The following is a 26,192-nucleotide window of genomic DNA, read 5'->3' on the forward strand; positions in this document are numbered from 1 at the left end:
GACCAGATATAAAATAAAACCTATAGAAAGAATGTATATATCCACTGTCTGATCAGACAGATTTAGGTAAGAAGTATTTTTGGCACTCAGTTACATATACATGGGACTGTCCTTGCCTGGATGTGTGTGTTCATCTCCTCTTCTAGCAACCAACACTAAACCGTGTGGCACAGGTAACATTCTGAAGCAGATACCTTGGAGTCAAAACTGGCCTTACTTCACTTGCACTCACATTATGATGGATTCTCCTCAAAATTTTGTTTTCCTAAACAAAGCGAAGAGGTTTTATCCTCAGAAGCTGTTCTGTTTTGCTTATACTGGAAGAGGAAATACAGGAAAGGGGATGTAGTGCTGCTCTACTTATGGCTATTTATTTTAATGTTATTGTACCTGCATAAATAATTTAGTCAAGTAACAGCATTTTTCAAATCTGTGTTTCACACAGACACTGAAATAGTCTCAGATAATTGCACTGGAGCTTTCTTTACTCTACCATGGATCAAAGAAATTGCACCACAGTACTGTGGAAAATATTCATACCCATGCTCTTGCAGTGTTCCTACCAGGGCTGCCATCAAGTCATCTGAGGCCCCCTTGTGAACATTCAAAGAGGAAGCACTTCATCCATAAATCTGTGAAAATTTACTTATTTTACAGAATCATAGAATCACAGAATGGTTTGGGTTGGAAGGGACCTTCACAGCCCATTCAGTGCCAACCCTGCCATGAGCAGGGACATCTTCACCAGCTCAGGTTGCTCAGAGCCCGGTCCAGCCTGGCCTGGGATGTCTCCAGGGATGGGGCATCCACAGCTTCTCCAGGCAGCCTGTTCCAGTGCCTCAGCACCCTCATGGAGAAGAATTTCTTACACCCAAACTAAATCTACTCACTTTCACTTTAAAAGTGTTGCCCCTTGTCCTATTGCAACAGTCCCTGCTAAAAAGTCTGTCCCCATCTTTCTTATCGGCCCCTTTTAAGTAGGTAAAGACCACAATAAAGTCTCCCTGGAGCCTTCTCCAGCTGAACACCCCAACTCTCCGAGCCTGTCCTCCCAGCAGAGCTGTTCCAGCCCTCTGACCATTTTTGTGGCCTCCTCTGGACTTGCTCCAACAGGTCTATGTCCTTCTTACGTTGATGGCCCCCAAGCTGGACACAGGACTGCAGGTGGGGTCTCATGAGAGTGGAGGAGAGGGGGAGAAACACCACCCTCAACCTGCTGGTCACACTTCTGTTGGTGCAGCCCAGGACGCAGTTGGCTTTCTGGGCTGTGAGCGCACATTGCCAGCTCATGTTGAGCTTCTCATCAACCACCACCCTCAAGTCCTTCTCCTCAGGGCTGCTCTCAGTCCATTTATCCCGCAGTTCCATTCTGCCATTGCATTTTGCACAAGGTCTTCTCAATACTGCACAATTGCAGAATAAAAATAAATATCTAGAAACAGCATTCTAATCAAACATTTATTTCTTTCTTATTGCTTTTGAGACAGAAGGTAGGTTATCTTGGTTTTATTTATATTAAGTGTGTCGATATAATTTATGTAACTCTTAAGAATAAGGCATGTTATCATGTTACGTGCCCATTTAACTGATCTGTTATCTGCTGCCACAGAGTCAATATGGGGAACCTCAGCAAAGTTCACAGCAGGATGTGGAGCAAGACTGTGACCTTTCACACCGATACCTATTTCTCATGTTGCTTTCAGAGCCTGTACTTCAGCTTTACATTGGCTCTTGCACTTCAGAACCACAGTTAAGTACTTTCATAGATATCAGAATACGTTTGCTGAACTCCAAAGTGCTGTCTGCATCCATCGCAGCACAAAGTTCAACAGAACTGTCACATGTTCTGTTGATGTTCGGGTTGACTTTTAAAAACTGTTAACAGTAGCAGCCCTTTCAGAAAGTGAAAATTAGCTTCTCAGGTGGAAGCTGAGTTCAGGCATTAGAAGGAGAAATATTTTTGTTTTTTCTTGGGAATCCAGATTTTGGTCAAATCCAATGTGATCTTTTAAGAGATGTTTCACTTTGATTTAATACTTTGTCAAACATCTAAGTAGTTGCTGGCTCTGAAGCAAGAAAAAGACAATGCTCAAAGTTGTACTTCCAGCAAGGAAAGCCAGAGCACTGCTGGTCATCAAGGTGAGGCTGGAAGCTGGCAACCCTGAGCTCACATCCATCTTTTGCCGGTTGCTTTGGGGTTGAGAAGACTGAGGGGAGAGTTCATGGTGGCTACAGCTTCCTCATAAGAGGAGGAGGGGGAGCAGGTGTCGAACTCCTCTCTTTAGTTACCAACGACAGAATGGCAGGAAGATGTGCCAGGGGAGTTTTAGGTTGGACATGAGGAAAAGGTTCTTCACCCAGAGGGTGCTGGACACTGGAACAGGCTCCCCAGGGAGGTGTCACGGCCCCAAGCCTGACAGTGTTCAAGCAGAGACTGGACAACACCCTCAGACACACGGTGTGAACTGTGGGCTTGTCCTGTGCAGGCACAGGAGCTGGACTCGATGATCCTTGTGGGTCCCTTCCAACTCAGGACATTCTGTGAAATTTCAGAGTCTGGCATGATCCAGGTGGTTTATGGAATCTATATGTAAAAACTGCCCTGTGGTAGCTTTACTGCTTTTTAGCTGTTCTGGATCTCAAAATAAATATTTTTAAGAGACTCAGGTGTGTATAATTAAGATAATTTCTTAAGTATATTTATCTATCATTAAGATAATACTAATGAGATGAGCATATTTACTTTTTATAAGTTGGAAAACAGCAAGAACGGACATCACTGTGCAGGTGCAGTGTCTGTTCCCTTCCAGCTTTATACTGCCTATTCTGGTGCGTTATGGTGCAAAGCTCCACAATTGTTTGTGCACCATCAGCATTGAGCACAAGAGAAAACAGAGAAATACAAATAATATCTGTAACTGTGACATGTAACCGTGAACAGCTCTTGTGAGGGTCTTCCTTCACAACCTCCAGAGGCCTGTTTTTACACTGAAACACAATGACCATTTAATTAATGATTGGTTTGGACACAGTTGAGGATACGTGCTATTTACAGAGAGTATTTTGGCAACGTGTTTTTATTTTTCTGTGACCTTTCCCTTGTATGGATTAGGTTCTGATTGATTTGCTGAAAAATCAGTCAGAACCTAGAGGTTTAAAGGTAGACCATGGATGTGTTTTGTCTCAGAAAGCTGTAATGCATATTTTGTGGCAGTTCTGGTGCTGATTCCTGAATCCTTCGGTCATTGGTGAAGCTGGGATAGAGTGGGTAGGTGTGTGTAGTGAACACCACCATCCCGTGTGGTGTTTTCAGATAGATCAAGGGCTTCAGCCCATGAGATTTTGGGATCAGGGTCTGTGTGCCTGCAGCCTGTCCTACATAAGCTCTGTGTGCATTTGTGCCCCCTGGCATGGAGGCAGGAATTATTATGGGTTCCTCTTTTCTGTCTGCACCTCCTGCTGTTAAAGACTTTGAAACATCAGGGTAGTTAGAGGTTCGAGGTTCTCCTTCCCCTCTACTCTGCCCTGGTGAGACCACACCTGGAATATTGTGTCCAGTTCTGGGCCCTTCAGTTCCAGAAGGACAGGGAACTGCTGGAGAGAATCCAGCACAGGGCAATGAAGATGATGGAGTGGAGCATCTCCTGTGTGAGGAAAGGCTGAGGGAGCTGGGGCTCCTGAGCTTGGAGAAGAGGAGACTGAGGGGGGACCTCATTAATGTTTACAGATATCTAAAGGGTGAGTGTCAGGAGGATGGAACCAGGCTTTTCTCGGTGACAACCAATGACAGGACAAGGGGCAATGGGTACAAACTGGAACACAGGAGATTCCACTTAAATTTGAGAAGAAACTTCTTGTCAGTGAGTGTGACAGAGCCTGGCCGAGGCTGCCCAGGGGGGTTGTGGAGTCTCCTTCTCTGCAGACATTCAAACCCGCCTGGACACCTTCCTGTGGAACCTCAGCTGGGTGTTCCTGCTCCGGCGGGGGGATTGGACTGGATGAGCTCTCAAGGTTCCTTCCAATCCCTGGCATTCTGTGATTCTGTGCTGCAGAAATAGGGGTGGGGAACGTGTCTGGGAAGCAAAAGGGATGCAGGATGCTCGGTGACAAGGTGACTGCAGCCGGGCTGGGGGCTGCCGGGCAGTGGGGGACACGAATTGCCGGTGTCCCCAGGGGACAGCCGTGAGGCCCTCCTCAGGAAGGGGAGGTCAGTTTTTGATCTGTAAACATGGAAGCCAAACTTCCCTGGACACTCGCCCAAGGCCAAGCAGCAGCCAGCGTTGTTTCTGAGGAGCAGCCCGGGCAGCGCTCCACTCCTTTCCCCTCGAGGGGGAAATAAAAGCCGGCCCCGCCGCCAGAAACCGACCTTCACCCCGTGTCAGTCACAAGCGTGGCCTTCCCCCTACAAACCCAGCGCTTATCGCCGCCGTTACCCCCCAGTCCCGGCCGCCTCAGGGAGCGGCGCCGAGCGGAGCTGCCCGCCCCTGTCCGCCGGGGAAAAGGGGTGGAAGGGGAGGCGGGGGGAGGCCGGCGCTGCGCTGCCGTGGGGCAGGCGCTGGCTCCGGGCAGCGGGGGCGGCTCCCGCCGCGTCGCTGCCCCGATAAAGCGGCGTCCGGAGCGGCGGGCGGCGGCGGCCATGGCGTGGGGCTGCGCGCTGTGGCTGGCGCTGGCGGCCGGCGTCCTGCTGGCCCTGCTGCGCCGCTGGCTGCGGGCCGAGGGCGACCTCACGGTGCTGTGGGCCGAGTGGCGAGGGAAGAAGCCAGGTAAAGCCGCCCCGTGTGTCTGGGGAGGGTTTTGGGGCGCTGGGTGAGGGGAAGGGGCTTGGCGGCGTGTGGGAGGGAGAGGGGTCCCCAGGGACTGGGCTGAAATCGCCTCAGCGCGGTGGATCCAGCCATTGGCACCTCCCCCGCGGGCTTCTGTGAATCCCCCAAAGCATCGTTTTCCAGCCCTTAACCAGCAAGGCATTTAGTGCCCTGTCATACCGATAAAACACGTCTAAAAGCAGTTGTGCAGTGACAGCTCCAGCACGTCTGTGCGGAGGTTTTTTTGGCCCAAAACCACTTGTTTTGCAGCGTTTTTGGGCAGATGTCCAGTTCTGGAACTGGCGTGTGGGGAAGTGGAGGCTGCTGGGGTGTGTGAGGGTCAGGGAGTGTCCCGGGAAAATCGGTGAGAAAAGAGGATCTTTGGTCAATGTGATGTGTTTGTGTTCAGTGTCTGTTTCACTTTGTTGTGTCATCTCCAAGCAGATTTCACAGTAGTGCCAAAAAGTGTTTACCATGCAGTAAACATGAGTATTACTCTTTGGATTAAATAGGTTTCCTCTTCCAGGAATTGTGCATAAGGGCACAAGGGAATGGCACCACCCAGCTGGCTTTGCACGTTTCTGTAAGGTGCTGCTTCTGGCACCTGCGGGTACAGAACTTCAATAAAATGCCTTCAGATGTGGATTTTAAACTCTTACTTGTGTTGGTCTTTCCAGTCTGACTGTCATTCTGCCTACTTCTGGTCAAAGATCCTTTAAAAATCGTAGTTTTTATTTGCTTAATAGAGGTTTTTGATCAGGAAATGCACAGATTTCTGAGTATCCCCCCTCAGCTTAGGCAGAAGTGTTGATTTTGGGGTGCTGTGTGCGGGTGGTTGGGGTGACAGTGGGAGCCGGTGCCACCAGTGATCACCCAACAGCCTCTTCTTCCATTTGACCCATCGGGGGAAGAAGCTGATCTGAAGGAAAATGGGACAAGGGACGCTATAAACTGTCCCACGTGGGAGATGAAACTGGATGTGGGCTTGAGGCAGGCAGGTAGGATTGTGTGGAATGAATGTGTGCCCCGGGGGAACGGTGGGGTAGGGGTTTGGGCATGAGCCCACGGTTTGGTAGGGGATGATGGCGCAGGTGAAGATCAGCATTAGGAAAGGCTTGAGAGAAGAGTAGGACAAACTCATTGAGACATCTCTGTCTTCTGCTTTCAGTAGAAGCTTGCTGCAAAAATGCTGGTGCATATAATGGAGAAGAGAGCAGAAAAGCATCCACAAGTAATAAAGCTCTAAGAAATAATAAACTCTCTGTGAGCAATCTTCTGTAGCTCTTTGGATGTGCAGCACGAAGTTTTATGGTACCTCTGTCAGGTACTATGAGAAAACTACACAAAAGCTTTGTGTGTGGACTTCGCAAAGATCACAGGGAGACTCAGGGCAGAGACACAAGATAAACCTTGACTAATGCAAGCGGAGTTGAGAGTTTGTCCTGGGGCATCTACATGTAATGTACATCAAGATGCAGGAGCTGTCAGGTAGACATGGTGTTTGAGTGTAGCCTTCAGTCTTATTGGAAACTGGGAAACCTTTTAACCAGTCTCTCAAAGTTTCCATCTAAAGAGCGCTCGTCATTTTCTGATGGAGTTGTTTCAACATGTCAGAAGAATCAGGCAGGACTTTGTCAACATGAACTCCTTGGCTCTGCAAAGAGGTGAGCTGGGTTCTGTTCCCTCCCTGTCTCCTGGCCTCAGTGCTTGTAATTAACTGAAATACGTAGCTGAAAAGGTAGCGTTTAAGTGGCATTTTGCTGGTAGCTCAGTGATACACAGGTGGGGTGATGGCGCCACAGTGCTGATCCTAAGTTTTCATGTAGGAAAATGGAAGGAACTTTAAAGATGTTCTTTTTTTCCCCTATATTGTGCACTTAATGTAGAGTGTGTAGGTGAGTAATGTGTGGATCCCATGGAAAAAAACCCCTTGATTTTTATTTAAATCTGTTATTAGAGCTGTCACTCTTGCAGTCATTACATAGTGTTATCACTTCTATGACATTATTATGGATGTCGAAGTTTTTGGAGATAAAAATACCGGAAAGCAGACTGATCTCATATGTTTCTTTCTCTTGTGCTATAAACTAAAATTATGAAGAAAGGCCTTAATGTAGGTAAGACTGATTCAATTTCAATGATTCATTTCTATAGGGAGAATTCATTTCTGTATTTTGTCATTGGCAGGTGCTGAATTGCTTCCCATCTTCTAAATATTGGTGTGGCTGGGAAACAAAGGTTACTGGGTACAGGATGAGTTTCCTTATGTGTTGTGTTTCATGAGCTGAACAGCAGTCATTCTAAATGGTGTATTTTTCACAGGTAGTGTAGTATTATCACATGTGAAAACTTATGTAGCTGAAAACCCCCTCTTAAAACTGAGAATAATGGTGTGATTCTTAAGGGGAGTGGGAAGGATGTTCTGTTTTAAACCTCCCCACCCCAAATATTGTTCACAAATTCAATGTCCTGGCAACCTTGTGCTATAGGAGCTATGAAATGTTGGGAAAAAAACATAAACAGAGCAACAAAAGCACTTCTTGGATTACTTGCAGTACTTCGTTGAACCTCTCATTTGTTATGCCTTGTCACACAGTAGTTAATGGTTAGTAATAGCATAATTCACTCTTGTTTTTTAATTTGTCATGGTTAATTTTTAAACTTATTTCCAGTAAGAACAGGACATTTATTCTAGAGCAAGCTGGTGATTTGGTACTTGTTCTGCAACAGCATTTGAACTCATTTTTCCATTATGTTAACTCCCAGTAGCTCAGTGCTGGGTAACTATCAGCACTGAGGAATCAGTGGAAAACTTCCCTTATCTCAACTACTTATTCTGTCCACAGAACAAGATCCTGAGTAACTGCAGTCAAGCTGCCCAAGGCAGGTTGGGAACAGGGAAACTAAGTGGTAGGAGGAAGAGGATTTGTTTTCAGTAGCAAGAGGAGATGACTGTGGTAAGCAGGGTTGGAAGTACATCCATGTGGTTTTTTTGGTTCATGTAGTGCTTGTCTCACAGTTTTTCTTCAAAAAATTGTAGTAGGAGAGATGTACCCGCATGTTTTTTGTGGTTAATTAAATGAATTGGTAACATTGGAATAAAACTGTAGGAAAACAGTGTGAATAAGCTTTACAGTCAGCAGCCATTCGGTATAATGATCAATACAGTGATTGTTCCTACAGCTTCAGTAACACCTCCAAAGTTCATAACCTTAGAATACATCTCTGCTTTGGAAAGTGTCTGTTGTTGTTATTGCTTTTAAAAGCAAAGCAAAAAACCTGAACAACCCCAAACCACCCAAGCTTGGGTTTAGGAGGGATTTTTCTTTGACTGAAACAGAGTCAGCTTAAAAAAATACTCACTTCCAGTCCCTCAAACTCAAGCTGAGCTCTGATAGTCAGTCCTGAGTGCGCTCTGCTCTTCTCGGAAGGGTGGAAGGTTTTGCTGCTGAGCTTTTCATGGGATTTATGTCGTTATGGCTCTGAAAGTAGAAATTTGAAACAAAGCGTAGTCTGGAGAGAACCAGGAACTGCAGTAAGCAGGAACTAGAAGTAGTCATGGCCACTAGCTTTAGTTAAAAAGAAGTATTTTTGCTAAACTAAATGAGTGGGTAAATTTCAGTGAGCTGAAAAATGCTATTCTGGCCTTTTTCGGAATAGAACTGGCTTTAAGTCTCAGGAACTACACTTGGCTCTGCTATTTGAATTATACTGTGAAATCTTTCTTGGTTGGCTGGACATTGTTGGAATACTCTGCTGTTCAAACTTGAAAAACAAGAGTTGCTGTAAGCAGCGCTTTGGGTACTCAAATCAGATGTCTGCAAAGATGAGTATTCACCAAGACTGAACTTGAAGTGTTAGGCAATAATATGTTCTAGAAAGTGCTCTGATATTGGTGATCATTCATCCTTAAGTCATGTTCTAGCATTAAATGGGTAGTTTTTCACCCGTCTGTTGTATTTGATGATATTGGGTGTATGTCTGGAAAACTAAACCTCTTTCCCAGTACCCAGGTATATCATAGGTTGGGGATGGCTGCAAATAAAGGTGACAGACATGTAAGCAGAGGAGTAAAAGGAATAAGATGCTATCATTTTTACTACAGGTTAAAAAATCATGCCTGGGCAGGAACTATGAGTAAATGAGAAATTTGGATGTGAGCTTACACCTTGGGAATTCTGTGTACTGTACTCTGGCCAGCGCAGGAATTAACCTGCATCAAATACGAACTAAAGTGGGTGAACACCAGGTTGGTTTGTTATGATGAGCTGCCTTTGTTTGGAGAATTTTCTTCTGTCTGCAATTACTCGGGAATATTTTTGAGATAGAACATTATTGAGAAAAGTTTGCGCAGGGTTTTGTTTGGGTTTGCAAAACAGCAACTGATTCCTGTCATTTCCAGTAATTCTTTTCTCCCTTTTCCTTTGAAGCTCTTTCTGATGAGGTTAGTGGAAATGCTGCGTGTGGATGGCTTGCAGAAATGCAATCAAATGTCTTCCATCAGGTAGATAATCCATGTTTATTCAGATTAGCCATGGAACAAAGTTCAAGTGACAACGGAACAGCTATGAACGATTTCACAACTGCACGTGACCAAAAAATAAAGAACTCAGGATTTTGTAACAAATGATTGTATTTCTTAAAACCAATATAAAAAATTACCCCTGCAGTGATTTAGGTGTTGATCCTAGCATTGGCAAGGTTTGAACTGCTGTCTTCATTCTTTTGGTAGAAGATGAACTGCGTGGCAAGGTTGTCTGGGTGACAGGAGCTTCAAGTGGAATCGGAGAAGAATTGGCATACCAGCTATCAAAGATAGGAGCCTTGCTTGCCATCTCAGCAAGAAGAGAGGATGAGCTGGAAAGAGTGAAAAAGAAATGCCTTCGTAAGTACACTTTGCTCCTTCGTGATAACAGTTGCACTCTTGCTGTGACGGAGTTGCCACAGAAATACCAACCTGCATATCACAGGAATAAATTTTGTGATGAAAGTAAACATAGCTTCACCATACACTTGAAGCTGTTTTTGTGAGTGAGAAGCCTTTGTAAAGGCTTGCACTGTGAGTTCCTTCATAAGCCAGTGGTACTTAAAAAGAAATCTCATTAGCAATTGCAAGTTGTCTTCCAAGATACTAGATTAAGAAAAAGAATAAATACTGTGGGGAAGGGGGGAAACAGTCTGAAGGGTGTCAACCTGTTAAGAACTAAAACCACGTAGCTGTGTGCTGCTGAGAAATCGTCTTCCTTCAGGTTTGTGCGTGTTACAGGCAGACTGACCACTGACTTTCCTCTCTCAAAAAGGAATTAATAGAAATGTTCGCAAAAAGTTGTTCTGAGCAAGCGCCAGAAAGAGGATCACCTGGAGACCAAGAGAAGCAAATGTGAAGTGGGGTGTTTAACTATCCCAGTTGTCTTTCATGTGCCTGCAGAGTCAGTAGTAGCTTCATTCCTCTCATTTCTCTTTTTCCCTCCTGTTTTCTGGTTTGACAGCATGAGGGATAGGCAGCTAATTCATGCTGATAAATAGGGGTTTTAAACATGATTGATGTTATACCTCTTTCAGACTATCCCTCCATAGCTCAAGACACACTATTTTATACTGAGTGTGTTATCACACTGACAGTTCATTCCTAGTAATGTTGATGGAATGGCCACAGTCTACTTAGAATGTGTGCTAGTGAATAATTAAATATCTGTCTCGGGTTAGCACCTAAACATTTCTAGAAATCTAAATGGTGCAGCAGCTACTGTGAAAATCTGTCAAGGACCTTCCAAAAGTGCGCAGCTCTTTACTGCTATTTTCTGGTGCTTCAAAAAGCCCTCACTTAAATATCACAGAACACAGAATGTCAGGGATTGGAAGGGACCTTAAAAGCTCATCCAGTGCAATCCCCCCATGGAGCAGGAACACCCAGCTGAGGTTCCACAGGAAGGTGTCCAGGTGGGTTTGAATGTCTGCAGAGAAGGAGACTCCACAACCTCCCTGGGCAGCCTGGGCCAGGCTCTGCCACCCTCACCGAGAAGAAGTTTCTTCTCAAATTTAAGTGGAACCTTTTGTGTTCCAGTTTGAACCCATTACCCCTTGTCCTGTCATTGGTTGTCACCGAGAAGAGCCTGGCTCCATCCTCCTGACACTCACTCTTTATATATTTATAACCATTAATGAGGTCACCCCTCAGTCTCCTCTTCTCCAAGTTCAAGAGCCCCAGCTCCCTCAGCCTTTCCTCATAAGGGAGATGCTCCACTCCCTTAATCATCTTCGTTGATAACTTCAAAAAGAAGCAAGGGACACAGGATGACAGTGTGGTTAAGCGGTAATCCTGGCAGAATTCCAGTGCTACATGGTGCAATGTTTAGCAGTCAGTAGAAGTTTGCAACCACTTTTGCGTCTGTGGCCGTTTGTTGTCATTGCAAAACTGATTACACTAGATACACTGGCTGGAGCCGTAATCCTGGATATCCATTTTCAGACAACACCTGTATGAGAGTGCAGTGTGCTAAGGAATATTCAGAAATATTATTTCAATTGATGTGAACCAAGAATACAGGTTTATCTAGCGTGATTTCTGCCTCTGACAACTTTAAGTGACCCTGTGAATGTCTAAACTGTGGTATATACCAGCTTTAAAGTCTTATGTATCCATGTGTTCTGCAAATACATGCTACTGAACTTTATTTTAACTATTGGTTAGATTAGTAGGAGTATTGGAAGCCCTTCAGTAACATAGATTTTCATATTTTCTATAGCCAACTTTTAAGTAGTAGAAGAGAGTAATTAGGCTCACTTCTCCTCTTATCCTTCTCAAGACATTGTAAACCCAGCTTTCCACCCCTTTCTTTGGTGATTATGTGCGCTAGCCCCCCTATCTGTCCCTGTGCTATACTCTATCATTTATCATTATTTGTCTTGAACTAGGGGTCCAAAATTGGACACACTACTCCAGATGCAGTTCTTAGGTCCAGGCACTAAAAACCAATCACTTCCCTCAGTTTGCTCTTGCTGGTGCAGCCCACTAACATTTGTAATTGCTAGAGATCATTGCTGGCCTAAGTTCAACTTGCTGTTGTCCTTCCATCAGGACCTCGGGTCTTGTTTGGAGAACCGGTACGTGGCCATTTGCACGTTGGCCTGCGGTACAGCGTAGCGTTATTCTGGCCCAGGTGTGAAATGTTGCATTTGACTTTGTTGAGCTTAATGAGGTTTGTCAGACCATTCCCACACGTTGTTCAGATGCCTCTGAATGGCAGTCCTACCCTCCAGCATAGCAACTGCTCCTTTAAACTTGATTTTTAACTGAAAATTTGCTGAAAACCCGTGTTTCATCCAATGATGTGAGTCATTGAGGAAGATATTAAAAGATATTTATCATGGATGGATACCAGTTATAGCTGGTCACCAGTTAGGCTTTGAATGGTTGGTTGCTACTTGTCAGGCCTGGTGATCCAGCCTGTTTTTCACTTGCATTGTAATCCACTCATCTAGACCCCTCATATTTCCCCGCTATAGCTTCAAGTATGCTATGGAAAACAACATGGCAAGCTACATGGTCAAGCTGAACAACATCCACTGCTCCCCCCTTGTCCCCACAGACAGTCATCACAAAAGCAATTGAGTTGGTCAGGCAGTATATGTCCATGCTGAATCTATGCTGTCTTTTCACAGTCGCCTTCTTGTCCTTCATATACTTGGAATTTGCTTCCAGGGGAAATTGCCACATAGTTTTCCCAAGGACTGAGGTTAGGCTGTGTGACATTTGTTTTTCTGCTGTCACTGGGGAGTTACTCCAGTTACCAAGTACCTTCCAAAGAGGAGTGACACCGGTCAGCTTTTGTAAGTCCTGGATGTATATATTGCTCCATTATATGTGCAGTTTGTCCTTACCTTGGTCTTTCTCTGACGTTGGTAGTATTTCTTCCCGCCAGAGTCTAGCCTCAGGAGTGTGGGAGACCTGAGCGGAGATCTTGCCACTGAAGACTTGAGGCAAAGAAGGCAATGAGTACCTCATGTTTTCCTGTGCTCTTCATCCCTCATCTCCATTCCTGTTCAGCAGTGAGCTCACTCTGGTCTTTTGTTTGTTAGTGCTGTACCTGTGAAGCCCTTGTTGCCTTTTACATTCCTCACCATTTTCAACTTCATCTGAGCTTTGATCATCCTGATTCCATCTCTGCATGCTTGGGCAGTGGGTCCATTTGCTTCTCAGGTATCTTGTCTGTGCTCCCACCTCCTGCATGTTTTGTTTTTGCAATTGAGCTCAAGAGTATTCTGTAAGGTCTGAGTAGCGTGGGATGGATTAAGGTTGAGCTGCAACATGTAACATCAACTTGAATTTGGCTGAATTATATGGCATAATTGGAGCTAATAGGCTTTAATGTGCCAGCTGTAGATGCCATACACAGCAGCAACTTGACTACATAACTTTCTTATTAATATCAGAAGCAAGCACATTTATCTTGTTCAAAACTCAGAGACAACACCCTATAATGCGTCATTATGCATTCTACACCGCTTAAAAGCTGAAGGAGAGAGAGAAGGAAAGTAAAAAACCATAAAAGCTGTGGTAATGCCTGTCGAGTCCTGCATATGCCAGCTCAACACTTCTCTGCAGGAGGGAGAGAAAACAACTTGCATAACTTACATGGTTCCTGCAAATGGCTTCTGTGTTTCCCCCAACCTGTCTCTGCAATATGAGGTGAATTTCGCCAGTCGTTTTGGAGGCTGTTTTCTCTCAAAAACCCTGAAAAAAAACAAAAACCAAGCCAAACAAAGAAAGAAACCAAGTAGATCGTGGGTGTGTTTCTTGGTTTGACAAAGCTCAACTATGATTTAAATATAGGTAGGTCAGATGAATGACAGGTAATCTATACATTATAGAATTATACAGTAATTGAGGTTGGAGTGGACCTCAGGAGATCATGTTGTTCAGCCTCTGCTAAAAGCTCATGTTCTGTTGAAGGGCATTATACCGGACAGAAATAAAAGATAAAGGAGGTGCTGAAGATCTGGGAAATTAAGGGTCTGTGCTGAGTAATAGCATTTATTGTATTACAGGGAACTGCTATCTTGGATTAACATGTATTGAAAACAGTTGTTGATCTGAAATCCTCTACGGGATCCCAGGGGAAGGCAGTTACTTGATGTCATAACAAAATATTATTTTAAGCGAGCGTTACTTATGCAGCCATCTTTCACAAAACGATTTGGCTTTGAGTGATCATAACCATGTTTTTGTTAAAAAGTAGCTGGAACTTAATGAACCATCAAAGGGGAGGAGGCAGCCTATGATCGTTTGATAAGAAAAATGTCAGTCAGAAGACTTGCTGCTTGGTGGTTGGGCAGTTTGATCCCATGTAGTGTAAAGCCGCTATGTCTGGAGACTTTAAGAGACCCCCAAAAACCACACACAGCTGTGTGACGTGGCCTTTGTTCCTGGTAGGCTGAGCTTAGCGCGCTCAGTTCCAGATACGTTGCATCCGAAAGCTGGTGGCCATGTGCAATTCACTTTGCAGCTGGAGACACTTTGCCAAAGGATCTTAACTAATATATGTTTGCGTTTGTGTAAAACAATGAACTCTAAGGTCTGCCACTTGGGAGCGAGTGTTTTTCTGGGTTATCATAATTGTTCCCTTAAAACCATGTTTGGTAGCAGGCAAAAAAGGCAGTGGAGTGTTAGGGGTTATTGGCAAGAGGAATGGAGAACGTGATTCTGACGCTGTATAAATTGAGACATATAAATGCTTTCAACACTGTGCACAGAAAAACAAGGGGATGAGTGGACGGTAGAAGAAGTTTAGAAAAAGAGTCACAAGAATACTTGAAAGCTTGTAAATCTGTCTGAGGGACTAGACCGAGGGTTCCTCACCCTCGAAAAGAGGTAAGGAAGCTGATGGAGATGTGTGGTTTGAGTGCTTTGGGAAGTGGAAGTCAGGCTGGCCTAGATTGCTCCACAAGAAAACTAGGCCTCTGATTTGATGTTTCCTGAAGTCAGAAGTTTCTTAGTTTATCATAAAAAAGAGCACTTCCTTCCTTGTCGGCAGCCTGTGTCTCTTCCTCTGCTTTTGTCTTTCCCTCCTGTGCAGCTTTCTTGGCTGGGCTGACCGTGCGGTCTTGTTAATCCACAGCAGAAACATCCTCGTCCCATCAGGCAAAACTGGCATGAGGGAGCATGAGGCAGAGGTGTGTCTCTGAGAGTCATTTGAACTCCATGGGTTCTACTGCTGCATTTCTGGAAGAAATGGGGAGGAAAATGCACATGGAGGGGTTGGAGGGAGCAATAAATGGGAATACTGGTAGCCTTAAACCAGGTAGATGGGTTTACTACAACCAGTAGCCTAGATAATAGTGACCTTTGAACAGCAGCATCTTAAGGATTTCAGCAACATCTTTATTTGTACGTCACTGCAAAGTTCAACCTTACCTGTATATGCAAGAAGCAGTAATTAAAATAATCAGAGCCCCTCTAAAGAGTGCAGCTTGTTAAAGGGAAACAAATACACTTAGTTGTGGGTAGGAATCAGTTTAGAAACAAAAATAGCACTATCAATCTAAAATAAAGTTGGAAAATCATGTTATATGTAGTTTAAAAACCCTGAAAATATTGACATTGAAGGTTTTACTTTTGTGAGTCATCTGCCCCAGAACCCCAGGGTAACAAATCACTGCTCAAGAAATACTTTTTATGGAAAAGGTCAGCTGTTCTGAAGAGACAGCGGTAGAGACGCTCAACATGAAGGCTTGAACTTGATGACAGGTGACTTTTATTTCAGGAGATGGATATTTTAAAAGCTGTCAGTTGAACAGAAACCTCATTCTACCTCCTCCAATAACGCTCCCATAATTTAGCTTCTCTAAACTATGCCTAATAGCTACTCATGGATATATGTTGTGCTTTGGGTCTAAATTGTCCTGTTGTGAGGAATAAACATGCAGTTAACACATGAGCAAAGCGTCAAGGCTGCCAACAGGCTGTGCTGCTGAATGGCTCCATGAAAGATTCCAGTTTCAGACAGTCCTGTTACATGTTACTCCCAACCATGGCCATTTATCTGGGGAACTGAAATTGTCTGTATTGGTGCTACACAAGCCTGTTAATAAAGTCAAGCTTTTTACAAGCAAAAACATAATGACAAGGAAAGAAAGACTTGGTAGAAGCAGATTAAAAATGGATTCTGTGTGGAGTTCAACATGGAAAAAAAAAGCAAGCATTTTATTTCCAACTTAATGTCATGGCTTCTTGGTGTCTTTCTAGTGACAGTGTGGTGTTTGAAAGCGTATTACATTTCCCACAGTTGTTATGTTAGCAATCTAATTGGTTCCCATTCACTTTATGGTTGTTTTTAGAGATAAGCAGCTTGAGTGAAAAAGATATCCTTGTTCTGCGTCTTGACTTGACTGATAGAAGCTCCCATGAAGCTGCAACCAACAGTGTTCTTAAGCATTTTGGCAAGGTAAGGTGTGCTTCTGGCATTAAACTTCTTTTTCTTCTCTATCTCCTATACCTCTGTTTATGTTCGTATTTCACTTTTGTTCTGTTGTGTGGTAAATTCACCAGTGTCTGCATTTTTCTTAAGTTTCAGTATTAAATCTGCCAAAAAGAACCTGAATTTTCATCCCTTTTGAGGCTTTGCAAAGGTGCAGCAATGAACAAATAACCACTTCTTATTACCAAGAACTAAAAAATCCCTTGCTTGATGTCACTGAATTTCCTGACCAACTGGAGCAATCCTCAGCTATATATTTAGGCCTAAAAATTGTGTGTGAAAGTCAGAACCTCTTTGTAGTTTCAGCAATGTGTGTAATTTGTGTTCAGAACCATGTGGAACAAAACTGGACATGGGGCACAGTTGTTTCCCTTGTTTGGTGCGTAATTTTCTTGATTACTAATCCAGAGCGTGGAGTTAAGACAATAGCAGTCAGGTCTAATCAATATTAAGCACAACGTGCAAAACTTCAAGCTAGGCCTTTAGTCCACTGATATTTTGATTATTGGTACCAGATTTGTTTCTTCTGTTCCTTTAGCTGGCTTCTGGTCTTGCACAAAATGTGTTTCTCAGAGGTCACCTTGCAGGACCGGGGTGTTCAAGCGCGATTTGCTACAGCACAGCAGCGTTAGAAAAACATTGTGTGGAAAACAGCTTCCCAGCTGACGGTGTTCTTGTCCTAGGAGTTAACCTTGTTTGGCATCAAACACTGTGTTCCTGTTCTGTTGACTCAGCTCGAAATTAGGAAAGGGAACGTCTAAGGGGGAGAGCAACTGCTGGAACTTGGTCAGCAGCTGATAAACCTCACTGGTGTGTGGCAGAGAAGACACTGGAGAGAATAGTCACTTAAAAATTAACTGAGGAAGCACAAGTATTGAAGGAAATGTGTTATATTAATATATCGTTGTCTCTTTCCTGAGATTGATGTTTTGATCAACAATGGTGGACGCTCCCAACGCTCCTTGTTTGTGGATACGAACCTGGACGTCTACAGCGCCATAATAGAACTCAACTACCTGGGGACAATCTCGTTAACAAAACATGTCCTGAATCACATGATCCAAAGGAAAAAAGGAAAGATTGTCACTGTGAGCAGTGTCATGGGGATCATGGGAGCGCCTCTTGCCACTGGGTACTGTGCCAGCAAGCACGCTCTGCAGGTACGTTACATTTCTGAAATTAATTAAGTCTTGTTGTGTAGGAAACCAGCATCAGCGCTGCACCAGAGGACTTCAGTCTGTGCAGAAGAACTCAAGTCACACCTGAATTGCACACAGCACGTGTAACTCCCTCAGGTGTTCAAAGTCATTTAGAATTAATTTCCTCTGAAATGCAAAATATCTCAGCTCCCGGTGTAGATTTTTCTTCCTGACTAAAATTCAAATGCCATTTTATTTGGGCCTAACCACTGCGTGGTTAAACTGCCATGTGAAGCACAAGACTTTCAGATGGAATACCTAAATCAGAGGATCATTGTGTTTCATATAGAAGTCCTGGTGTTCTCATCTTAATTCAGTTAGGGAGGAAAAGTCACTGGGGAGAGTTTTAAGACTCTTTAGGACAGCAAAGTGAGAACAGTGAGGGGTAAAGCAGATTCCTCAGAGAAATGAGAATTCCTGCTTGTGCTGGGAATGTCTGAACGGATCTTCCCAATGGTTCTGAATCTCGCTGTGATGTGACGAACCTGCAGCTCCAAGTGTCTTAAGAAGTTGTCTTCTGCAAACCACTTTAATTTTGTTTGGAAAGAGTTTTTGAAAGTAGTCTCGCTTGTGTAGAAAAACAAGAGCTTAAAAAGTATCCAAGGAAAAAAGACTGGCTGTGTCATTGAGGAATCATTTGTTTAACTAGTAAATTTGTTTAGACATATTTGCCTTTCAGCACTGTTTGACTTCCTGCTAATGTACATTTTGATCTCAGCAAAATAAACTTCAGCTGTGCTCAGTGCTGCTTTAAAAAACTGGCACCTGCTTACTCCCTGCTGGATTTAAGCACATAAACAGGGTAAATAACTTTGCTTAAGCTATTGGATCAGTATCTTTTTACCAATTTGATTAACAACAACAAAAATATAACAAGTGGCCGACACTGCAAAGCGACTAGACGCTTGAAAGACTGAAGATGTAGAAGGCAGCCCCAGGTCTCTGCTAATGAAAAGTTTCCAATTAGTGACAGGGCAACAAAGATGCTGAAGGGAGTGGAGCATCTCCCTTATGAGGAAAGGCTGAGGGAGCTGGGGCTCTGGAGCTGGAGAAGAGGAGACTGAGGGGTGACCTCATTAATGTTTACAGATAGATAAAGGGTGAGTGTCAGGAGGATGGAGCCAGGCTCTTCTTGGTGACAACCAATGACAGGACAAGGGGCAGTGGGTACAAACTGGAACACTTAAATTTGAGAAGAAACTTCTTCTCAGTGAGGGTGGCAGAGCCTGGCCCAGGCTGCCCAGGGAGGTTGTGGAGTCTCCTTCTCTGCAGACATTCAAACCCGCCTGGACACCTTCCTGTGGAACCTCAGCTGGGTGTTCCTGCTCCGGCAGGGGGATTGCACTGGATGAGCTTTTGAGGCCCCTTCCAATCCCCGACATTCTGTGATTTTGTGATTCTGCTGCTCCTCATCTGAGTGGCAGCGATGGAATTGCCCGTTAGAGGCCAGCTTTTGCTTTAAGTCTAGTAGATTTAAATTGGAAGAATGCAATGAGCAGAAGCATGAACTCCCTTTATGCTGCTTTATTTATTAAGTTTTCTTTCAGTTGAATTATCTTTAGGTGTGGTATGATTGGCTTAAGTACGGCTAATTAGTTGCAGAGCACAAGGAATTCAGGTGTTACTTTAAAAAATCGTAGAACTCTGAATCCCATGTTGAGAACATGGGAAAAGCTTCAAAGAGATGATAGTTTACCAAAATTTCTGGATTAATTAAAAATCAGCTAATTGAACTGCTTATATCTTTGTTGGCTTCTATTTCTGCTCAATAACCAGGCCAGACTCCAAACCTCCGTTCTTGTTTCTTTCACAGTAGTTCTGCAAATACAAATCGCAGGTGTTAAAACATGGGATTTGCGGTATGGATTTTGAAAAGACTCGGTCTGAGAGTCTCTTGTCAGTCTGCAGTTACGGCTCAATGTGGCATGAACCCCCCCAGAACCATTTTATATGAAATATCAACCTTCCCCAGTACAGCTGAGGTAAAGCAGCTGTGCAGGAATGGGAGGCCTTGCCAGGTAGCCCAGTAGCCCAGCTCTGACTGTGAACAAGAAGAAATGGCCAGAGAAGAGGGTAAGGGAGCAATAAGACAAAGCACAAAGTGATGCTATTCCTGTTGTGTCTTCCCAGCACGTACCAACTTGTATTCTAAGATCTTGAAGTGAAGATTGCATTTCGGCCATCAGTCATTAAATATATGAGCCTGTCTAACACAAGTTCATCTATTATATTTTGGTGGGGTTTTTTGTTTGTTTTGTTTTTGGTTTTTGTTTGTTTTTGTAAATTAACACATTTGCATCTACCACAGCTGAGAAAAAGTCCTTTTGTTCTCTTTTAAAAATTTCTTCTAAATGGCAGTTGGAGGAGGAAGGAAGGAATTCTGCTAAGAATTAGAATTTGTTCTTGACACAATCACACTTTGATTCATACCAACTGGAATTCTTCATACCAACACTCCACTGATGAAATTACTCTTTATTTCCGTTCTGAGAGTGCTGTAAGAGCATGAGTCAAATCCAGTGGCATCTGCATCTGGCTGCACTTTCTCTCCGAGTGTGATGATGCTCATGGAGATCATGTGGCATTCATCTGGTTGTAACTCGTATAATTGGTGTCATGTGGAATGGATCAGAACTGGTGGCCTTCATTGTGTTCCTGAACCAGGAACACGTCTCGCAAGCCTTGGGCTGCACTGAGCAGCAACCGCTACTCTCTTTGTTCAGTCTCTGAACATTTGAAATGTTTCTGTCATAGTAGAAGTCACTCAAGCTTTACCTCTTCAGCATCTTACAGGATTTGGTCACTAAGGTGGCCCGGACGTGGCTTAAAGCTGTTCCTGATGTACACACCCTGTGTTGGAGCTGGTGTTAGTCTGGGCTTAGTGGAAACACTCAGGGCAGGAGATGATCTAAGGGAGGGCCTGGGCTTTTAATCCTAAACTACTGGGCGGCTGGCAGATCTGAGCTGCTTTCCCATGTGTCCCAAAGCAGACTTTGGGCACAGGAGCATCTCTAATGTTAGAACTTAGTCCTCTAGACATTACACATCTCCAGGCTTTGATAACACGCTGTGAAGATCTGATGTGAGATATGCGGCCTGCAGATACTTATAACTTGCAATACTTGGTCAGGGTTTCTACAGGACTTGGCTGCGAAGCCCGTATGCAATCTATAAGCTAGAATTAGTCACCAGCAATTGGGAAATTATTATTGGTGCGCACCTGTGTGCAACTCATTGCCCAGCACATCGGGCTGATTTTAACCCTGTGTTGCAATGTAGTTCAGAGCCCTGGGTCACCTGGCCCTCCGCCTGAGCTGGATGGGACTACAAATCATACATTTCTGCTACCGTGGGAGAAGCTTTATCACCTTGTGCTCACTCTGTCGTGACACAAAATTATGTGTTGGAATAAATACAGGGAACTTATTAACCAGGTCAAAGATAAGACACGATGCAGTGTTTGCTAAATCATAGTTCCGTAGTGCTTGGCCAGCAACTTCGGTAGGAAGACCTTCCTGAATTGGTCATGTTGCCCATAATAGTTGTCTAAATGTGAATTGCCAGAGAGATTAAGAAAACTTGTATCCTGTTAGCTTAAAGACATGAAATACTTGCAGCTTTTGTAATTGTACTTAAACTTAGATACATGTGCATATTCCTAAACTGAAATGACATTTATGTGTATATGGATGCAAATTTCAAACTCTGCGGTGAATTCAGTGGTGCGGAGTTACCCCCTGAAATATCAGGGTGCACCTTTGACTTGATAGGCTGAAAAGTTTTCTTCCCTCTCTTAAATATAACCAGTACCACTTACTGAAGAGTAACAAATTGAAATCTTTAATCTCACCACAAAGAGCAATTCACCTGCAAAAAGTAATTTCCACGATATTACAGTTTTAATTGATGGTAAAACATTGAGGCTTGTCCTCAGTACAGGGACAGCAGGACCTGGCTGTGGTTTAGTGACATTATTGTGTCGTTGAAAAATCAAGAATAGGTGCCTCCCTGGTTTATATGTCAATGTCTATAATTGCAGGTACAATTTTAAATTAACCATTGAATGTGAAAAGTCACAGGAAGTAGTAGGAATCGGTCTTAGTGGAATACTGTTACCTTTGCAGCGTAGAATTAGTGAGAAAATATGCAGTCAGCTAAACCTCGCCACATGCAGAAACATGGCAAAAGAAGATTACATTATAATCTTTTCTTCCAGGGTTTTTTTAACTCCCTTCGGACTGAGCTGACCGACTACCCTGAGATAAGTATTATCAACATATGCCCAGGGCCTGTGCAGTCTAACATTATACAAAATGTCTTCACGGAGAATCTCTCAAAGGTAAGGACTCAGTTCCGTTGCCATAAATCCAGCTGTTGCTGCACACTCTGTGATCCTCTTGTGGATTTCTTTTATTTTTCCCCTCCTAGCAAACACCAACCTCATCTTCTTACTAAGAAACGCTTTGATTGGTGCAGAACCACTTATAGTCTTGCAATTTGTTGTGGTATCAAGTCCATACCAAGTGAAAATGAAGTTTGAGAGTTGCTGTGACTTCTCTCTTCCAACACATAGAATGCAAGTCTAGTAAAGTTTACTTTACAGCTGCAGTTTTAGGGGAAAGGCCGGGATTTTCTGGAGGCAGCTCTGCGTGCAGAGTCACGTCCTTTCTGCACAGGTACCTTTGTGTTGGCCGCAGTCACGATGTCCCGTTGGGCTGACGCTGCTGCTGGCACGGCCGCTGCCGTCAGCTGGTGTGAGGCGCACATTCTTTTCCTGTTAGTGATTGTTCGGGGAGAAACAGCAAAACCTTCCAGCTGCACAGTTGCTCTTAATAAAGGCTGTCTAACGAAGCTGCTGGCAGAGATTGCTGCTATGATACATCAAAATGTAATCTGTCCTAAACTCAATCAGTTTGAAGCGCAGGATAACCCACCAGTGCGGGGCGGGGAGGGAGGGATATATCTCGCATTGTTGAATCGGGTTCTAAAAGGATTTTTGGCTTGCAAAACTTCATACTTCCCTGAAAGATGTACTTTTTGAGCAATCCGGAAAGCTTGCAAAACAAATTCTTCAGATTTCAGCATGGCAAAAGACCCAGGAGGATGACTGAACCTAGAGCAGAATTGCTTTTGCTGTGGGAATGAGATGGGTAGAGCAGTCTGTTCCTGCTGGAGTGAATGCAGATGGGTTCCCAGGGCTCTGGCCTTTGTTCACCACGCGATACGTGTGGACTGGGTGTCAGATGAGACCCCCCCACCCCTGACGAAGCCCTTTGCTCTTGTTTCCGATAGCTGCCCACAAAGCAGAGCTGGCAGGGATATTGAAATTAATGGGGAAGGTGGCCTCACCTACTAACTTGGTTACTGAGTAACTTGTAGCTTATAATGGGGTAGGCAGCTGAGAGCAGGAAAGTGCCCATTTCTCAGTGCCCTTTAAAGGGGTGACGTGATAGATCTGGTTCATGATAGAGGTCATGATGGAGCGGGACAGAATTTGGAGATACATTAAAAAAAAAAAATCTTCTTTGACTCGTCAATCACGGTATTAATTATAAGTGTGTTTTATTTAAGCATGGGTGCTAAAGTGAGATCCTAAGCATTCCCACACTGAAAAGCAGGATTAGCACAGCGAGGGAGGGGTTCCCCAGCCCCGATCTCTGGTGTCCTGGCTGGTTATTCCACGTGTGCCCAGTGGAGAAGCCGGGAGGAGCTGTGGACTTTCTCTCCCACAAAGAGAAGTCCAGTTCTAATCCCACCTCGCTCTCCCTCCCCTCCAGTCCATAGAGAGCGCAGGCGACCAGTCCCACAAGATGCCGACCACCCGCTGCGTCCGGCTCACCCTGGTGAGCGTAGCCAACGACCTGAAGGAGGCCTGGATCAGCGACAACCCGTACCTGGCCGTGTGCTACCTCTGGCAGTACGCGCCCACCTGGGCTTGGTGGCTGATGAACAGAATGGGCAAGAAGAGGATAGAGAACTTCAAGAGCGGGGTGGTAAGGTTATTAGGTTATTCCTCTCGCTGCATCCTTGCTTTTTTCCCACTCTGCTGACAGGCTCTTTAGCCACGGGAATGGTAGGATTGCCTGTTGGATCAGTTTCCTTTTTCCCTCCTCACGTCCCTGGCAGCTGATGCCCGGCCAGACTCGGTCACTGCATACCTGTCGGTCTAGAATTACTGCCAAAGGTCTTGCTCTGATCTTTGTCACCCGGGCTTCAACTTCAGCACTTGGCGATAACGCAGAGCTGAGCTCAAAGTCACTAGCGTAGATTATTCAATGCAGCTCGGAATTAAGACTGTTGTAAAACATCTCCCCTCGTTGTGTATGGTTTTGATATCAGGCACTAATCCGTACGTGAAGCAGCACTGCTGTCTGTCAGGGCTCTTACGTTCACATCCCTGAAGACAGATATGCACGGTGCTGTTCTTCCACTTCTGCTTGGTAAATCGTATTTATTCTTACTGAGTTTTTGTTGAACTTGGTACAAAAAAATGTTAAAAGTACTCCGAAAGCAGGAAATGCAAAAATAAGGGTGGCACATGCAGCTTAAAAACTTCCTACTTCCACGCTCTAACACTCTGCTGGCACAAGCTGGTTCGAGCAGCGTTAAGTGATGGACTTAAATACGGTAGAAAGCAGGGTGGGGAAATACTGATTTCATGTACTCTCGCTCCAGGATGCTGATGTCTCTTACTCAAGAAAGAAGAAGTAAGGATGAGTATGTACAAAGTCCTGCTGTTCTTGTCCTAAGGCTGAGAAACTTTTTTCACATTGCGTGGCTGCAAACAAAAGCTTTTTTTTTATCTGTTGTACCTGTGTCACCATGTAACTTGACCGATCTATCAAGCTGTATACACACGTGGCTAAATAAAAATCTCTTCCTACACATACCTGTTTCATGTCAAACTCCACAGGCTGAATTTTTACACTTACAAGAATAGACAGAAGAGGCCAGGCAGCATTATTTTGCTTTTCTACTGCTGACATGGGCAAATACTTGGTGAGGAGGCTAAAAATTATCTACCCACAGCATCATGTTTCCCTCACTTTGATTCCTAAAGGACCTTGAGCAAAATAAACCCACAAATAGAAGCTTGTGATATAAAAGGTAAGGATGTGTAGTGTGTGTGTGAAGTGTTCCTTTGGGAAAAGGAGATTATATTTCATCCTTGCTGCACAGGTGGACTGAGAGGAAAATGCGTATCATCATCAGGTGTATTTAGGGCTAAATCCCTGACTTTCTGGCACAACAGATGGTAGTAGCATTGTAACCCCTGCACTGCTCAGCCTTGCTCTGAGCCTGGCACGTGTTACATCTATAGAGCAGCAGGGAGAGAGGAGTAGGGGAGGTTCCTGGAGCAGAACAGCCTGGAGCTACAAGAGGGCACAGCATTAAGGAGCAGTCCCTTTCACAGCAGATTGCTGACAGCCCGGACCCCAGCGCTCGCCTCAGAGCTGAGTTAGGGCAGACAGCACCTTACAGGCAATTTAGGCACAAAACAGATGCTGGGAGCTCGCTCAGAAACACGCATTTCCACACAAAACCAATCTCAACAGTATGGATGCTTGTGGACGGTAACAGCCCTGAGGAACCAATTGTGTTTTTTTAAAAACATTTATCATCCTATTGACACCCAATTCAACCATTAGTTGGAAAGTACCTCTGCAGTGGTTACGTGTCTGTACTTAGACGCCTGGTGACCTTCCTGCTGTTGACAGAGTCCTCAGTAATGTTTGGATATACCCCAGACCATCCACGTAAGAAAAATTCTTGCCTCTTATATCTTAGAGTGATAATAAAAGAGTAACAACCCATTATTGAAACTTTCCAACCATAGCAAAGAATAACCCAAGAGTGGTGTTTTTAACGTGATATTTAACAAAGTGAAAAACTACTATCTGGAAAAAAGACTGATGAAGTGACAAGTGTCATCTCGTGCTGGGAGAAGGTTTGTTTCACTCGCTAACACACCAGTTCCTGTCCTGGGGCTTGTGATGTGCCAAAGAGGCAGCAGAGAGGCTGCATGACAAAAAAGCAGCAACGCTTAATACAACAGCTGGTGCTCACAGGATGCTTGAGCAAGAATCAGACTCTTTCCAAAAGGGACAAAGCATTCGCCATTTGAAAACTTCCCTGACACTTTGTTCCATTAAACTGATTGCTGTTGCTCTATGGTACGTGAGTGGGGCAGACGCAGGCTGCAGGACTGAATGTTTTTGTTAACGCTCAAAAGGGGTGAAAATCCTCTAGGAAGCACTGAGCGTTTGTTAGAAAAATACTTTTAAACTGTTCTTATTGAATAAAGGTTCTCCGAAACCTGAAGGTGTCTTACACTTACCTTTGTGTAACAAACATCGCAGTCTGTGAAGCAAACAGGTATTGATAAGAATTACAGGAAAGCTGATGCACACAGCGGGTCAGAAAACACAACAGCTAGCAGCAGTCACACAGGAAAACTTTGGGGAACCCGTCATCAGCTCAGTCCTGGATATTTAGTCCAGTACTAATGTTGAACCGAACAGCAACATAGATGTTTACAAGAGCTGCAGACAAGACCAGGCTTGAAGGTGCCCTAAATTCTTGATAAATGGTCCCAAAGAAACAGGACACAAGTTCAAGAGCACACGAACAAAACACCACACTTCACAGGGGCACTCAGCTGCACAAATTTGCGATATGGAACAAGAGGCTGCAACTCGTGGTTCTGCCAAGAA

At 44.2% G+C, this 26,192-nt stretch overlaps 1 protein-coding gene and 1 long non-coding RNA gene across 2 annotated transcripts; both read left to right on the forward strand.

Moving 5' to 3' along the window:
- The first annotated feature begins 4,604 nt into the window (after positions 1-4,604).
- Positions 4,605-24,363, forward strand: DHRS7 (dehydrogenase/reductase 7). The gene is made up of 7 exons (XM_065839069.2): positions 4,605-4,763; positions 9,535-9,687; positions 16,140-16,246; positions 17,200-17,439; positions 21,695-21,817; positions 23,256-23,471; positions 24,154-24,363. Exons 1-7 carry the CDS (start codon positions 4,637-4,639, stop codon positions 24,187-24,189), a joined length of 1,002 nt encoding a protein of 333 aa, XP_065695141.1. The 5' UTR covers positions 4,605-4,636; the 3' UTR covers positions 24,190-24,363.
- Positions 4,790-9,011, forward strand: LOC139828146 (uncharacterized). Its single transcript, XR_011739456.1, has 2 exons — positions 4,790-6,466; positions 6,990-9,011. It is a non-coding gene; the product is annotated as an uncharacterized lncRNA (long non-coding RNA).
- Positions 24,364-26,192: the final 1,829 nt, after the last annotated feature.

This window comes from Patagioenas fasciata, chromosome 5 (genome assembly GCF_037038585.1).
Source record: "Patagioenas fasciata isolate bPatFas1 chromosome 5, bPatFas1.hap1, whole genome shotgun sequence".
In the NCBI taxonomy this organism is placed as follows: Eukaryota; Metazoa; Chordata; class Aves; order Columbiformes; family Columbidae; genus Patagioenas; species Patagioenas fasciata.

Excerpts from the sequence above, each read along its gene's own strand:
- DHRS7 (XM_065839069.2), top strand. The coding sequence starts at position 4,637 with ATGGCGTGGGGCTGCGCGCTGTGGCTGGCGCTGGCGGCCGGCGTCCTG. Across the intron at positions 21,818-23,255 it reads TCACGGAGAATCTCTCAAAG|TCCATAGAGAGCGCAGGCGA; the intron begins GTAAGGACTCAG and ends CCTCCCCTCCAG. Across the intron at positions 23,472-24,153 it reads AGAACTTCAAGAGCGGGGTG|GATGCTGATGTCTCTTACTC; the intron begins GTAAGGTTATTA and ends CTCTCGCTCCAG.